Here is a 16,532-nt window from a genome sequence, read left to right on the forward strand (position 1 = left end):
TTTTTTTTTTAAACCAGCCTGGTGTCCGCAATCCTCACAGCACCAACTGTTAGAACAGCTTGGCTTGACTGGATTATACTTCTGTTGCTCCTCTTCCTCAGGATATTTTTCAGTAGAATCCTTTGGAGGGAAAAGAAAACCCACAATTCTTTATACAAAGATTTAGCAGCAGCAGCAGCAAAGAGTTTCTGTAGACACACCAGCCATATGTAAATTAATCTCAGGCTGTACTGAATTTAATACAATGTTTCAATCTGCTTGACAGTGATTGGTAGCTGAAGAATCTCCTCAAAGATTTTCTAACTACAGGTTGGCGCCTATTTCTAAAAGCCAAAATGGCCACAACTGAAAAAATGAAGACACATCTCTAGAAAATACTGTCTGTGCTCAGCCTGCAATACAGCCTTCCATGTAGCTGCCTCCTCAGAGTGCTCACTCTCCTTACAGGCAGTGTCTGTACTAACTGTCTCTGTCTAACAGTGTCTATTTAAAAATGCTGCCTGTAAATCAACTCACTGTGCTGCTTAGAAGAGATGCCGACCCTTTCAATCAGGGTCCTTGTCTCTCCACTTCATGGAAACCTTTACCCCCCTTTTTAACAGGTTGGCTCGGCTCCAGCTACTCTTATGTAATAAGGATATTATTTTTCTCGGCTCAGCCGTCTACTCACTGTTAGAAGAGAATCTTCAGATAGAGATACCGAACCCTTTCACTGGGATCTCAGTCTCTATTCAGTCAGAATCCTTGTCTCCACTCCTGAACTTTGTCCCCCTTTTATTAGGGGGACGCAGCCTTTTCATCTGGTAAAGCCTGCACCCCCTTTCATTTAGGTGGGATAGGGCATTTACCATCTTTTCTTTTGAAACCTGCACCCTCCCTTTAGTTAGGAGGGATTGGGTCAGTATAAAGGAAAAAATAAAAATAAAAATGTTCAAGGAGCACGAGCTCCATTTCTGTGCCTGTTACCTCTTAGCACAAATTTTCAAACTGAAGGAGATGGGATGTGAAGGGGGAGGAGCCGGCTGTGCAGACAATGCTAATTTTAGATTGTGCCACACCTCCGGTTGCAAGCTTCACACCCCTACTGTATAGGACTCCAGTGTCCCCTAGTGGATGAAAGAGAAAATCCATTGTTTTTATCACTTTGTGGTCATAATCTGGAAAGATATTGTATGTACACAATATATCTAGCTCCCTTTTGACATTTTGTATCTATATATCTATATATATCAGCAATGGTGCCTGTCACTCTTGGTCCCTATGCAGTACAGTCGCCTGGGTGCCCTCCGATATAAGTGTAGATAAGTAATCAAAGAAATGGCGTCACTCCCGGTCTTTAAAGTATAAAATCTTCAATAGGTGAAATCAAACAAACATCACAAAAACCAACGTTTCGGGGCCCGTAGCCCCTTTGTCAAGGTGTGTATAGTGCACAGTGAGATCATCTTACCTTATAAAGCCTGTGTGCCCGTAAGTGAAGAGGAGCTTCGCCCGTGCCATCCATTCCGTCGGGTGCCGGGGGACTTCCGGCGTCACGCGGCCTCCCTCGTCCCACGTTCCGCCCGTCTTCTACCGGCATCCCGCAGCTATGATGTCACGATCGGGTCCGGGACGGTTGCCATGGCGACCTGTGCCGCTCACCGATTCGCTACCGCGCTGGGCGCTGCAGGGAACATAATAGTGTGATAGTGATGGTGAAAAGAACATTACAAGTGCTATTACAATGGAAATAAATACATGACTAACATGACCTAAAACACATTTCGGGCATCTGTCTTATTCCTGGGTGCATGCACATACTACTAGTTTGCTGGATTGTTGTACCATGCCTACGTGTTAAAAATTGCTGACAGGAGTGATTTTCAGAACAGACGAAAGAGGGGTAAAGGGACGGTATATGCAATTCACGGCGAATCGCAGCAATTTTTCGCAGTTTTTTTTTTCCGACTCAATTCGACAGGTGAATTCCGGCAGGTGGCTGCCGGAATTCACCATATTCAATGAAAAACGGATTCGCCAGAATCGCGGGCGAAAATCGGCCGATTTGGCGGATTTTGCCGCGATTTGAAAAAACGGGAAAAAACGGGAAAAACCGGAAAAAGAAAATGGCGTGGGGTCCCCCCTCCAAAGCATAACCAGCCTCGGGCTCATCGAGCTGGTCCTGGTTCTAAAAATCCGGGGAAAAATTGGCCATGGATCCCCCGTATTTTTAAAACCAGCACCGGGCTCTGCGCCTGGTGCTGGTGCCAAAAATACGGGGGACAAAAAGAGTAGGGGTCCCCCGTATTTTTAACACCAGCATCGGGCTCCACTAGCTGGACAGATAATGCCACAGCCGGGGGTCACTTTTATGCCGTGCCCTGCGGCCGTGGCATTAAATATCCAACTAGTCACCCCTGGCCGGGGTACCCTGGGGGAGTGGGGACCCCTTCAATCAAGGGGTCCCCCCCCAGCCACCCAAGGGCCAGGGGTGAAGCCCGAGGCTGTCCCCCCCCCATCCAATGGGCTGCGGATGGGGGGGCTGATAGCCTTTTGTGATAATAAAAAGATATTGTTTTTTCCAGTAGTACAACAAGTCCCAGCAAGCCTCCCCCGCAAGCTGGTACTTGGAGAACCACAAGTACCAGCATGCGGGAGAAAAACGGGCCCGCTGGTACCTGTAGTACTACTGGCAAAAAAATACCCAAATAAAAACAGTACACACACACCGTCGACAGTAAAACTTTATTACACACTGCCGACACACACATACTTACCTATGTTGACACGCCGACTGCCACGGTCTCCGACGATCCGGGGTACCTGTGAAAAAATGATACTCACCTTCCAGCGTCCAGAGGTAAATCCACGTACTTGGCAAAAAAACAAACCGCAAATATCCGCTCCATACCGGACTGAAAGGGGTCCAATGCTTTCACATCAGACCCCTTTCTCCCGAATCCCGGGACATCACGTGACTCCTGTCACTGAAGTGCCTTCAGCCAATCAGAAAGCGCTACTTCCGTGGCGCTCACCTGATTGGCTGTGCGCTGTCTGTGCTGTGACAGCGCATCGCAAAGCCGCTCCATTAGTTTCAATGGTGGGAACTTTGCGGGTAGCGGTGGGGTTAACCCGCGGTCAGCCGCTGACCGGCGGGTGACCTCACCGCTAGCCGCTAAGTTCCCACCATTGAATATAATGGACGGGGCTGTGCGATGCGCTGTCTGCTCAGACGCGCAGAGCCAATCAGATGAGCGCAACGAAGTTGCGCTTCCTGATTGGCTTTAGAGACCTTTCTGTGACAGCTGTCACTGAGGGTTGTCTCTGCATTCATGGAAAGGGGTCTCATGTGTCAGCATGGGACCCCTTTCAGTCCGTTTGGTCGGGTATTTGCGTTTTGTATTTTTCTACAAGTACGTGGATTTATCTCTGGACCATGGGTGAGGTGAGTATATTGATCTTTTATTTTCAGGTACCCCTGGATTCTACATGGAGAAGAGGACCGATGTCGGCGTGCGAACATAGGTAAGTATGTGTGTGTCGACGTATGAAATAAAGTTTTACTTTCACGGTGTGTGTGTCCTGTTTTTATTTGGGTATTTTTTTTCCAGTAGTACTACAGGTACCAGCAGGCCAGCTTTTCTCCCGCATGCTGGTACTTGTGGTTCTCCAAGTACCAGCTTGCGGGGGAGGCTTGCTGGGACTTGTAGTACTGCTGGAAAAAACAATATTGTTTTCATGATCACAAAAGGCTATCAGCCCCCCCATCCGCAGCCCATTGGATGGGGGGGACAGCCTCGGGCTTCACCCCTGGCCCTTGGGTGGCTGGGGGGGGTGACCCCTTGATTGAAGGGGTCCCCACTCCCCCAGGGTACCCCGGCCAGGGGTGACTAGTTGGATATTTAATGCCACGGCCGCAGGGCACGGCATAAAAGTGACCCCCGGCTGTTGCATTATCTGTCCAGCTAGTGGAGCCCGATGCTGGTGTTAAAAATACGGGGGACCCCTACTCTTTTTGTCCCCCGTATTTTTGGCACCAGCACCAGGCGCAGAGCCCGGTGCTGGTTTTAAAAATACGGGGGATCCCCTGTCAATTTTCCCCCCGCATTTTTAGAACCAGGACCAGCTCGAAGAGCCCGAGGCTGGTTATGCTTTGGAGGGGGGACCCCACGCCATTTTTTTTTAGGATTTTACCGTTCCAGCAATAAAAATATAAATAAATAAAAATTAATATTTTAAAAAATATATAAATAATATTTGTGCCTCCAAAAAAAAAAAAAAAAAGTACCTAATCCCTTCTAATATAAATAGATCTGCTATTCCCAAAAAAAAAAACACAAAAAAAAACATGTTTAAATTTTTTTTATTTGTTTTCACCCTCCAAAGTGTGGCGGATTGAAAATGACGAATTTGCTGTCTAAAAGCACTGCTGTCGAATTTCCAAACTTGAATTGAATATGCTTTGGTCGAATTGCAGCACTTGTATCATTGCAGAAAAGTCAAATTTGCAAAAATTCGAATTTCAAAAAGTCGAATTTTGAAAGTCCGTTTTTTGGTCGGAAAGCCCTGAATTGCATAGGCGAATTTTTTTTTTGGTCGAAAATGACCCGAAATTCGACAATTTCGGGAATTCGACCGCAATTGCATATACCCCTAAAAGAGAGATGGATATGCGGACAGGGTAAGAGAGGAGATGGGGAATGGAGGAGACAAAGGAAGGAGAAGAGGGGAAGGGGGGGGAGGGTGAGAGGAAAGGGGGGGGGAGGGGAGGAGGGGGGGGGTAGAAGACTGAAAAATGAGGGAATATACTGTCCGCACATGTACATTCTTTCGGCTAGGAGACTCTGTCCTACCAGTAGTTAACAGAGAATAGCCCGTCACCAATAGTAAAGTCCCACCTCAAATAGGACCCATAGCCCTATATTAATAACCAGCTAAAGAACTCTAAGTGCAATATCTAATCACACGGGAGATGTGTATTATTTATCAAAGCTATTTTTTAGTCAATGTGTTCCACAGGATCTGTTCATTGAGCCCTTTTGGCCGTATCGTTTCCAGTTTAAACATCCAGCGTGCTTCCAAGTTCAACAGTTTCCCGTTTCTATCTCCTTCTCTTGCACTCCAAGGAACGTGATCAATGATTGTATATTGTAGCACATTTAGAGGATGTTGTTTATCCAGAAAATGTTGGGCAACTGGTTGGTCTGATCTCCCGGTTCTGATGGCTGCTGTGATTGCCAATCTGTGTAACGCCATCCTTTGTCTCAAGTCCCTGGTGGTCTTCCCTACATATCCTAACCCGCAAGGGCATGTAATCAGGTAGATTATGTGTGATGTCGTACAAGTCAGAACATGGCGGATACTAAAGGCTTGTTCTTTACTCGGGTGTTTGAACATATTTCCTGTTACCATTGATTTGCACGTAGTGCATCCCAGGCACTTATAACATACTGGTGATTTTGTAAGAAAATTCGGATGGCGGTTGGTCTCAAACCCTGTGATATCCGAGTGTACAATATAGTCCTTGATGTTCTTCCCTCTCATAAAGCAGGTCATCGGTCTTTTTGATTTAAAACATCTTAATTTGTTATCCGTCGACACAATAGGCCATAGCGCTTTCGTTGCTCTTTGGACTACTGGGCTGAAAGTGCTAAACTGACTCATCCATGGGATAAGTTCCTTAGTGTCCCTTACTGATTTTTTCAGAAGAGTGTCCCTTTCGAGGTTGAGGACTTCTTTCTTTTGTTCCTGTAACTTAATTGGATCATATCCCCGCTCTGTGAATCTCTTTACTACTTTGTTTAGTTCTGTATCCAAAGAACCATGGTCGCTATGGATCCTTGCTGTTCTCATCAACTGCGATCTTGGCAGACCCCTGATTAGGGGTTTTGGATGGTGGCTATCAGCTCTCAATAACATATTTTTATCTGTTGGATTGGCATACAATGCGGTGGAGATCCTGTTATTTGAGATCTTGACTGTTACATCCAGGTAATTCATACTTGCAGTGTCAGTCTGGTATGTAAACTTTATGTACTCAGCTTTCGAGTTGATGTCATCCATCACTGTCTTGAACAGGTTGCCCCCCCCTGTCCATAACATAAACACGTCATCTATAAAGCGACAATATAGAAGTATGTGCTGCATTATGTTCATATCTTCGAAGAATAGTCTCTTCTCCTCCTTGAACATATATACATTTGCGTACGCTGGCGCGACACTGCTCCCCATGGCACATCCCCTTTAGTACCTTTACCCCTGTTTCGTCTGTTCTGATAATCACTCCTGTCAGCAATTTTTAACACGTAGGCATGGTACAACAATCCAGCAAACTAGTAGTATGTGCATGCAGCAACATTTCCATGTACCCAGGAATAAGACAGGTGCCCGTAATGTGTTTTAGGTCATGTTAGTCATGTATTTATTTCCATTGAAATAGCACTTGTAATGTTCTTTTCACCATCACTATCACACTATTATTTTCCCTGCAGTGCCCGGCGCGGTAGCGCATCGGTGAGCGGCACGGGTCGCCATGGTGACCGTCCCGGACCCGATCATGACGTCATAGCTGCGGGATGCCGGAAGAAGACAGGCGGAACGTGGGATGAGGGAGGCCGCGTGACGCCGTACGTCCCCCGGCACCCGACAGAATGGACGGCACGGGCGAAGCTCCTCTTCACTTACGGGCACATAGGCTTTATAAGGTAAGATGATCTCACCGTGCACTATACACACCTTGACAAAGGGGCTATGGGCCACGAAACTTTGTTTTTTGTGATGTTTGTTTGATTTCACCTATTAAAGATTTTATAGTTTAAAGACCTGGAGTGACTCCATTTCTTTGATTACACACACATATATATATATATATATATATATATATAAAATGTCATTGTCTCAATGTCATTATCTCAGTAGGGAAAACAAAAATGTGGTATTTAGAATTTTTGATAAGGGATACTCAACCTGTATTACCATTCTAAAGTCAAAAGATACGTTTATTATTAGAGAACTCTCACATGGGTATAGTCTAAGCATGTGTTTGAACAAAATCAGTATTACTGTAAATGTGACTGTGTTGTAGAAGACAAGTTGTGTTACCTAGTCAAATTTTCCCAAATTCAAAGTTGCCAGATTGCAGTATTACAATAGGCTATGGGGGTAATTCGGTAAGGATTGGAGATTCTGCTAAAAAGTATAATCTGCAATCCCTTCTGCAGAATGCGGGGAGGGGGTGGACCTATCGCATGGCAAGGCCGCACAGTATGCTAACTGGCAGCCACCAGCTGTGATTGCAATTTACATTGAGGTCACAGCAATTGTGGATGACCCCATGTAGCCGCGTATGCAGGTGGTTAGCCACCATTGTTCCCATCGAAGCAGCTGTATGTGATGTCACCCAGCTGCCATGAAAACAGTCCAGTCGCACCTGCGTTGGACGGACCACTCCTCCACAATGGTCTGTTGCCACCCCACCCCCGTCACCCTCCGGCTGTCACTTAAAGCGCGTCATCATTCAGGGTTGCGATAGCACATATGCGCACACATGTGCACAGCGGTCACGGCGCATGCGCAGAATAGCAAAAATCACTTGATTGCAATTTTTGCTATTCCGCGTTGCGAGCTAAATAACCCCCTATGTACATTTTAATAACACTGGTTAAATCCCGATATACAAATGTATTATCCCAAGATGCAAATATTTTGAAAAACATGAACATACAGCACCATTTACTACACTAATAAGAGGGTCAGTAATCAGGTTGATGTATGCTTTGGCTGATGCTTGATCACAGATCAAGGTCATGTATTAAAGGTTTAAAATCAGAGTTGAATCTGAGGTCAGGACAGGCAGGACATATGCAAACCGGAAAAACATTAGATGGTTAGGCTTACAAGCAATCAATCATAGTTAAAAATGCTGTGTTAGTAGATAGCAATTTAATAAACCGATATATCTACTAACAGAGCCGGATTAAGGGGGGGGGGGGTCCCAGGGATACGTACCCCGGGGCCCCCTTTCCAAAAGGGACCCCTGCCACACCACAGATCGGATTTCTCTTCAGATCTGATCTGTGGTGTTGCGCTCCCGTCCGCACTGCAGCGGCAGCCGTACAGAAAGGACAGCTGAGCGACAGCTCAGCTGTCCAATAATGTATGACTGAAGTAGGCTGCCCCAATGGCTGAGCGGCAGGCTGCTTCACTCATACATGATTGGAGAGCTGAGCCGTCGCTCGGCTGTCTGTGCGGTTGCTGGGGACGGGAGAGCAGTTTGATTGCCGCATGGCTGTGGCTGGTATGTGACCTGCTTACACACACTGCCACACACACACTTCCACACAGACACTTCACTTGAATAGGGGCCCCTCTGTCTTAAGTGCCCCGGGCCCCCCATGATCTTGATCCGGCTCTGTCTACTAGTTGTTTAGTCACTAATGAAAGGACAAAGGACCTGATCGCAGTAGCAAATTTGTCAGCTAATGGGCAAAACCATGTGCACTGAGGATGGGGGGGGGGGGGGGGCAGATATAACATGTACAGAGAGAGATAGATTTGGGTGGGGTGTGTTCAAACTGAGATCTAAATTGCAGTGTAAAAATAAAGCAGCCAGTATTTACCCTGCACAGAAACAATATAACCCACCTAAATCTAACTCTCTCTGCATGTTATATCTGTCCCACCTGCAGTGCACATGGTTTTCCCCATTAGCTAACCAATTTGCTGCTGCGATCAGGTCTGAATTAGTCCCAAAATCACATTGGCACATTTGTCTGAATTTGCAAACCATTACTGTATCTCACAAAACAGAATGTATCATAACTGTGTATAAACCACACATATGGAAGCACTCAGATGTCAGGTAAGTGTCATATTTGACCCATTTACAGGTAAGTTTCAAATATTTGGCAGACACAGTTGGGCTCTTAATGAAAAGAAATGTAAAACAAAAAATAAATAAATATTATTCTATGTTTTATTCTTGTAGAACCCCCGTTCAGTGTGCACAGAAAACTGTAAATCAGGATTCAGAAAATCTGTTCGGAAAGGAGAACCTGTCTGTTGCTATGACTGTGTCCCTTGTTCAGCAGGAGAGATCTCAAACATGACTGGTGCGTACAGTAGATATGACTCAACCATCTAGAATCTGAATCTGGGCAGCCTGAGGTTTAACTGGGAAAATGTTGAGATCAATGTTGAATACAGTACTGTATGTACAGTGAGTGTAGCAAGTCTGGAAGCTAGAGTGGACCTTCTTATGGTCATTGAGAATGAGGCTCTATTTTATCCATGTTCCCTTTCTTTCCAAAGTAGTGTTAATTACCAAAGTCTTTCACGTAAATTAAATTTCACAGTGCAATTTGATCCAAAGTGATGCAATTATGTAGTCCCAATCTTAGAGTTGTGCTTTTGTATATTATAGACTGTACTTATATATCACTCTGAATTTATAATTTAAAGATAGAGCAGGGACACACTGGGAAAAACCACTGGAATAATTTAAAAAGTGGTTATATGTAGGACTAAAATAAGTGTAAATAGAAGGTTTAGCATACCAATAGCCCTACCCACTAGGGTTACAAGCAGGGCCAATGGTGGGTGAATTATGGTGACTGCCATAAAATAAAGAGTACACACATATGACCACCACTCAATACAAACAGCATTCAGTTGAGCGCCATCCAATCCAGAAAGCTTCCTACTAACAGGTATACCATTAATGGCAATGATGGATTGCTGGGGGTCGGCACACCAGGCTGGTGAGGCAAGGTGATTGTATTTTTTTTTGTTATTATGACTTTTTTTTTAAATATTCTATTTGGCAACTGACAGGAGTGGGACAATGGACAACAGATTGTAGTCCAGGAGGTGGTAGTGGGGTGAGTTTGGGGCTGCTTTGGTGGTCTTGAGGTATCCAGACTGGCCCCAAAATGAAGGAGGCAGTGATGTGATGGGGGGTGGCCAATATTGTGCCCAAGGGCAGCCAGACCCCTAAATCCACCCCTGATTGATGGAGAACCCTAGGGACCACCATTCAATAAAGAAAGCATTCAGGTGACCACCATACAACACAGAAAAAATACTTGTGATCACCATACATTGTATTAGTCATTGCCTGGGGCCATTTCACACAGGAAAGGCTTGATTTTTATGAGCAGCTCAGCACATAAGTAAAAAAAGGTAATAAACAATTTCAAAAATTGGGAGAAAATTTTCAGAATTTTGCCTAATGGACAAAAAATCAGCATGGGCACATGAGCATAGTAAGTATGTGAAGGCATGAGCCAACCATGCAGTGCATGCACAGTGAAACTGAAAGCCCAGATTTGATTATTCAGTTCCCTTATAAAAAAGAATACATCTGATGAATAATGTTTTAAAAAGTAAAATCTTTTGAAAGTATCAAAATCTATTTTTTTCCCATTTATTTCCATCCTTGGATAGTGATAACAGGACCATTGTGGCACTGTGATACTTATTAAATAGGTATTACATTTCCATATGCTCAAAAAACATTATTGCAGATACAGTAGTAAAGAAAAAGCTGTATTGCTCTGATATAAGTATTTTGTCTGTTTGTTAAATTGACATGAAATGTTTTCAATTCTAAATCCCTGACAAATAGTATTTCAAAACCACATTATCTCGTGCACTAATCAGGTTTTGAGCATGATGAACAAAACTGGTAAAATAATAATGCAACTCTTCATGCTCTCAGCAAAAATGATGAATAGGATGTGGGGATATACTGTACATGAAGATGTAACAAAGTTTAAAACACAAAACTGGAAACAATTTGGTAGGCAAGCAAACAGAAAGAAACACATACTATATAGGGTAAATAGAATGCATACAGAAATAGAGACAGAGACACAAGCTTGGAGAATGAGGGGGACATATACATAAAATGGAGACAGGGATGTGAACACACAAATATGGGGTGTTGGTTGGAGGAACCTATGGTGTGAAGTGCATAGACCCGTGGTTCTCAAACTTTTTTTAATCACGGCGCCCTAGAGTATTAGAATGTTTTTCACGGCACCCTTAGGCAGGGCTGTTTATAGCCAATTTGGCTCTCAGTGCGAGATTTAAAAATGCGCCCCCCCTCCGACATTAAAAACGCGCTCTTCCCCCCCCAGATATGAGTTATAAATTTGTGCGTGCTCCCGCTGCATGCTAAAATGGGTGTGGTATCGCCTGAAAAGACTACCTTACACCCCAGTTTTTGACCCTGCACCAACAGACCTCGGCCACCACAGGGAAAATAAAAATCCACCATGTTAAGCCCCACACAGTAATACCCGATGCACCATATTATGCTCCCTGCAACATATTATGCCACACATCGCAATGGCCGTGATGCTCTACAGTAAAGCTTCTAATTACTATTAAATGTCCTTCTCGTTGCCAAGGGTTTTACGTGCTGGTGTAATGCTCATTGCCATGCTCATTGCCAGGGGTTTTATGTTCTAGGATCCATGCTCGTTGCCAGGGGTTTCATGCTCTGGGACAGGTGTCATGATCATTGCCAGGGTTCTGTAATGCTTGTTGACAGAAGTAATGCTTATTGTCAGGGCTCAGGGGTGTGTAATGCCAGGGGTTTGTAATGCTAGTTGCCAGGGGTTTGTAATGCTAGCTGCCAGGGGTGTGTAATGCTAGTTGTTAGGGGTGTGTAATGCCAGGAGTGTGTGCTAGTTACCAGGGGTGTGTGCTAGTTGCCAGGGGTGTGTGCTAGTTGCCAGGGGTGTGTACAGCACCAGCCCTGCCAGCCTGCCAGCAGCTCCGCTGCTCCCCCTCCCTGTCATTAGTACTCCGCTCAGGGGTGGAGTTTCATGAAATGACGCATTGCATTGTGATGTCATGACACAAATGCGTCATTCCGCGACACTCCGCCCCCAAGTGGAGTACTAATGACAGGGAGGAAGGGAAGCACCTGGAGCATTGAAAGTGCCATGGCGCATGCCCCGTGCGTCAGCACGGCATGCTCGCCGCAAGAAACGTCACTGTCCTTAGGCCAAGAGTTTCTTATTGAGAAATTTAGAAAGAAATATTAAGTAAAGTAAATTCTGCTTATATGCCATACTTAGGGTACGTTATGGAATGAGGGACAAGAATTGCTTCTGTTTGTCCACATATTTTGTGATTGGATGCCACCAGCACTGGTTTTACCTATAACATTGGCCAATGCAAGGCACCCCTGCAAGTGTAGTTTGAGAAACCACTGGCATAGACACATGTGAGGATGGGAACACATACTGTATGGAGGTGAAGATAATAGCACACATCAGGGGCAAATGCAGGATTCATAGTGGGGGTTTTCCGTCTATGTACGCGCACAAACACACACATATAAATATAAAACACATGTTACATGTTACATAGAACACATACATATAGACAAACACACAAATAGAACACACAAACACACACTCAGAACACATAGCTACACATACAAAACACATACACATAAATACAGTATATATACCCATGGAACACACACACACACACATACATACACACACACACACACACACACACATATATATATATATACACACACACACATGCATAGAATGCAAACACATATACATTACAAATACACACATACTCAATGGTTTAATAAATAGTGTTCATGTGCATGGGGTAGAAGATAACAGCACTCATAAGATTCTGAACACTTCTAGTTAAAATGTACTTTATACTGCTGCTTGTATTCTAAATCTACCAGACATGTAATCCTCCTTAAGATTAACATTGATAAAGGCTTTCACACACATATACACACACATACAGAGTTAGAACTACCATTGGTGCAGCAGGTGCATTGCACGGGGGCCCTGAGGACTAAGGGGCCACTGCTGCACAGACCAGCAATGAGTTATCCCCTGGCCCCCACAGACAATTTTTAGCAATGTCAGATTAATGTCCCAGTGCAGAGAGCAGGGTGGGCCCCACTTCCTGAGCGACCTGACCTTAGGAATGCAGGGCTGACCTTGTGTGTGCTGGACAGATAGAAGAGTCTTGCCACCTTTCAGTGCTAATGATCACAGCTACATACTGCCTCTAATTAAAAGATGTGCATTTTTTCTGATTCATTGATGTCTGTGAATTAAAGGCAGCTCATATCTGGTGTAACTGGCTCTGTCAGAGTCTGCTTGACTGAGTGTCAAACTGAGGAAAGCATAAGGGGTGGCTGCCCTCTCCCAAACAGAGCAGAGCCTGCTGTGTTCCTGCCCCCACCAAGGTACATGCCGCCTGTTCTACAAACAGCGCAAGACATTATGCTTATACCCCTGTCACCCACTGCCTCTACCTGTCACCCTCTCCCTGTCACCCACAGCCTCCCCCTAACACTCCCTGCCTCTCCCAGTCACCCTTACCCTCCTCCTGTCTTATGCTGTTACCCACTGCTTCTCCTTGTTACCCACTGCCGTGTGGCATGGTACCTGACAATAGAGCTACACTAAAAAGGTCTACAGTCAATAGGTCTACCACTAATGGTAGACATGCATTAGGGATATAGAGTCAAAAGGTTGGCAGGGTCACAAGGTCAACATGTAAAAGGTAGACAGTTCAACAAGTCAACAGAGTAAAAGGTCAACAGGGTCAAAAGGCCGTCATGACAATGGTCGACACATATATGGTAGACACAAGTTTTTTTGTTTATTTTTTATTTTTTTCAACTTTTTCATTCTTTACCATCCACGTGGACTACGATTGGGAATAGTAACCTTCCCGAAGCATGGTGAGTGAGGCGAACCATGCGAGGGGACGCAGTACACTGCTGGGGCTTATTTGTGGCAGAAAAGTGACAAAACACCCTCAAATAAAAATGGTGTGTACTTTTTTGTGTCAACCATTTCCATGTTGACCTTTTGACCCTGTAGACCATTCCTACAGTCTACCTATCCTATGTCTACCTTTTAACCCTGTTGATCTTTTGACCCTGTCGACTTAATGCATGTCTACCATTAGTGGTAGAGCCATTTACTGTAGACCTTTTTAGTGTAGATCTAATAATCCACACCCGTTTGGCATATTGTAAATTGGGTTGGGTGGAGGACGGGTGCCCAAATAATATTTTTGCACCTGGATCCACAAGTCACAAGTTCTGCCCCTACACACATACACACACTAAACACTTATAGCACAGGTTCTCAAACTTGGTCCTCGTGGGCCCACACAGTGCATGTTTTGCAGCTCTACTCACAGAATCACAAGTGAAATAATCAGCTCCACCTGTGGACCTTTTAAAATGTGTCAGTGAGTAATTAATACACCTGTGCACCTGCTGGGTTACCTGCAAAACATGCACTGTGTGGGCCCACGAAGACCAAGTTTGAGAACCTCTGACTTATACATATGCATATGCAGACAAACACACGCAAGACACATGCAGTACACTTACTGAACTTTTGGAGACTGCTCTGCCCTGATGGAAGAAGATGCAACAGGAGGTCATTAATGTGGGCCGGGGCACTTTCATCATTAAGCACCCACAGCTTAAATGGTCAGGAAATTGTAGCCACGCCACTCATGTCTATATGCTGCGATTCATGGATCAGAGTTAGGGGATGGAGCAAATATGACGTGATTTAATAAGAACACATCACATTGGCTCCACCCCCTCCTAACAGTACCCAAGAATCGTAGCATATAGACACGAGGGGGTCTATATTCTACATTTGCTGGCCATCAAACGACAGCTGAGGTAAAAAAAATATGGTCCATCAGGGGGGTGTTTCTGTGTACTCAGAAACCCTCCTACATGTGCCACTGCACATGGAGAGGACAGGTACACAGTGCACATATTGAGAGAGGGGGACAGAGACACATGAGTAAAGATAGAGATAGATAGATACACACACAATTCTGGAGATGTTGAGACAAATAAAAGAAGGGAGACCAGAGCAGACTTACATCAGTGAGCAGAGGCTCACAGATAAAATTAATGAGTGACACTAGCATGCAGGTGACAATGGACCCATGAGTGGGTAGATAAGAGTGTGATGTGAGGGCCAGTGGACTTGGAAATGGAAGTAAACCTTCTCCCTGTCTCTTCTTGCTCTACTGACTAGGCCTACTTTTTACTGTGCACCACAGTACCCACATTCTGCTGGGTCTGTAACAGTCCTGGTCAGTGCATGAAGAGAGAATATGGAGGATGAGATAGAAATCAAGTAAGAAAAAAAATTGTAACTCTGATATTTTATTTTTTTATGTTTCTTAGATGCTAAAAGTTGTTTAACTTGTCCTCAAGATGAATGGCCTAATGAAAGGAGTGATAGATGTGTTCCAAGAATTATCAGTTTCCTCTCTGTCAATGAGCCCTTGGGAATAACACTGGTAACTTGCAGTGGTGTTTTCTTCATCATGACCACCATAGTACTGGGAATATTTACAAAGCACAGGGACACTCCAATAGTCAAAGCCAGTAACAGAGATCTCAGTTATATTCTACTCATCTCTATTATGCTCTCCTTCCTCTGCACCTTGATTTTTACTGGCAAACCAACAGCCTTGAGCTGCCTCCTCAGACAAGTTACTTTCTGTGTTATTTTCACTGTGTCTGTCTCCACCACTCTGGCCAAGAACATTGCTGTTTTAGTGGCATTCAGAGCCACCAAACCTGAAAGCAAGTTAAGATTGTGGCCAAAGCTCCTACTACCTAAAGCTATTATCCTCCTGAGCTGTGTGAGCCAAGTTTTAATTTGCAGCTTGTGGTTGAGTCAGTCTCCTCCTTTCCCGGACAGAGATACGCAGACTGAAATTGGAAAGACTATATTACAATGCAATGAAGGGTCAACCACAGCATTCTACACTGCCCTTGGATACATTGGAGTCCTAGCTGTCTGTAGCTTTGTACTGGCCTTCTTAATTAGAAATCTGCCTGATCAGTTTAATGAAGCTCAACACATAACATTCAGCATGTTAGTCTTCTGCAGTGTCTGGGTCACCTTCATTCCAGTCTATTTGAGGACCAAAGGTAAATACACAGTGGCTGTGGAGATATTTGCCATCCTGACCTCTAGTGCAGGTCTCCTGGCCTGCATATTTATTCCCAAATGCTACACAATAATTCTACGGCCAGAGTTGAATATTCGAGGAAAAATACAAGTTAGATGCAGCAATTAGTGATGGTCTCATGTAGCATGAAGATCATTTACAGTTTTCACAATTATCTTTCAGAAATATTAAAATAAAAGTCTAAAAATAATATTTGGTTTTCATTAATTACTGTGTATTCTACTAATTGTAAGCTGGCATGTCTAGTAGTTTGGTCAGTATGTTGTGGTTTTAAAATACTACAATTGTACAACCCCTTGTAAAAAAATATCAGTGTTTAAAATGACAGCTATAATATACTGAAAAAAAACATTTATTAATGTTCTGATATACAGAGCCACACTGGCAAAGAGAATATGGCTACATAGGTTATATGTTTTATTATTGTCACATATGTGCCATACAGGTCCCCCATTGTCACATATCAGATACTGCAACGTGACTGAGGGTACAGGTTATATAACTTACTAAGGAAGCATAGAGAGGGA

The 16,532-nt window shown here is 44.2% G+C and overlaps 1 protein-coding gene across 1 annotated transcript; it reads left to right on the plus strand.

The window, feature by feature from the left end:
• The first annotated feature begins 6,629 nt into the window (after positions 1-6,629).
• Positions 6,630-16,113, plus strand: LOC135014599 (vomeronasal type-2 receptor 26-like). The gene is made up of 3 exons (XM_063952729.1): positions 6,630-6,683; positions 8,966-9,089; positions 15,209-16,113. The coding sequence occupies exons 1-3, from the start codon at positions 6,630-6,632 to the stop codon at positions 16,111-16,113; spliced, it is 1,083 nt and encodes a 360-aa protein (XP_063808799.1).
• The last annotated feature ends 419 nt before the right edge of the window (positions 16,114-16,532 follow it).

This window comes from Pseudophryne corroboree, unplaced genomic scaffold (assembly GCF_028390025.1).
Source record: "Pseudophryne corroboree isolate aPseCor3 unplaced genomic scaffold, aPseCor3.hap2 scaffold_283, whole genome shotgun sequence".
NCBI classification, from domain to species: domain Eukaryota; kingdom Metazoa; phylum Chordata; class Amphibia; order Anura; family Myobatrachidae; genus Pseudophryne; species Pseudophryne corroboree.

What these genes read in the sequence shown, in the direction of transcription:
- LOC135014599 (XM_063952729.1), top strand. Translation starts at nt 6,630, where the DNA reads ATGGACGGCACGGGCGAAGCTCCTCTTCACTTACGGGCACATAGGCTT. An exon ending in GGGCACATAGGCTTTATAAG is followed by an intron (nt 6,684 to 8,965) that starts GTAAGATGATCT and finishes TTATTCTTGTAG; the next exon opens with AACCCCCGTTCAGTGTGCAC. An exon ending in AGAGATCTCAAACATGACTG is followed by an intron (nt 9,090 to 15,208) that starts GTGCGTACAGTA and finishes TATGTTTCTTAG; the next exon opens with ATGCTAAAAGTTGTTTAACT.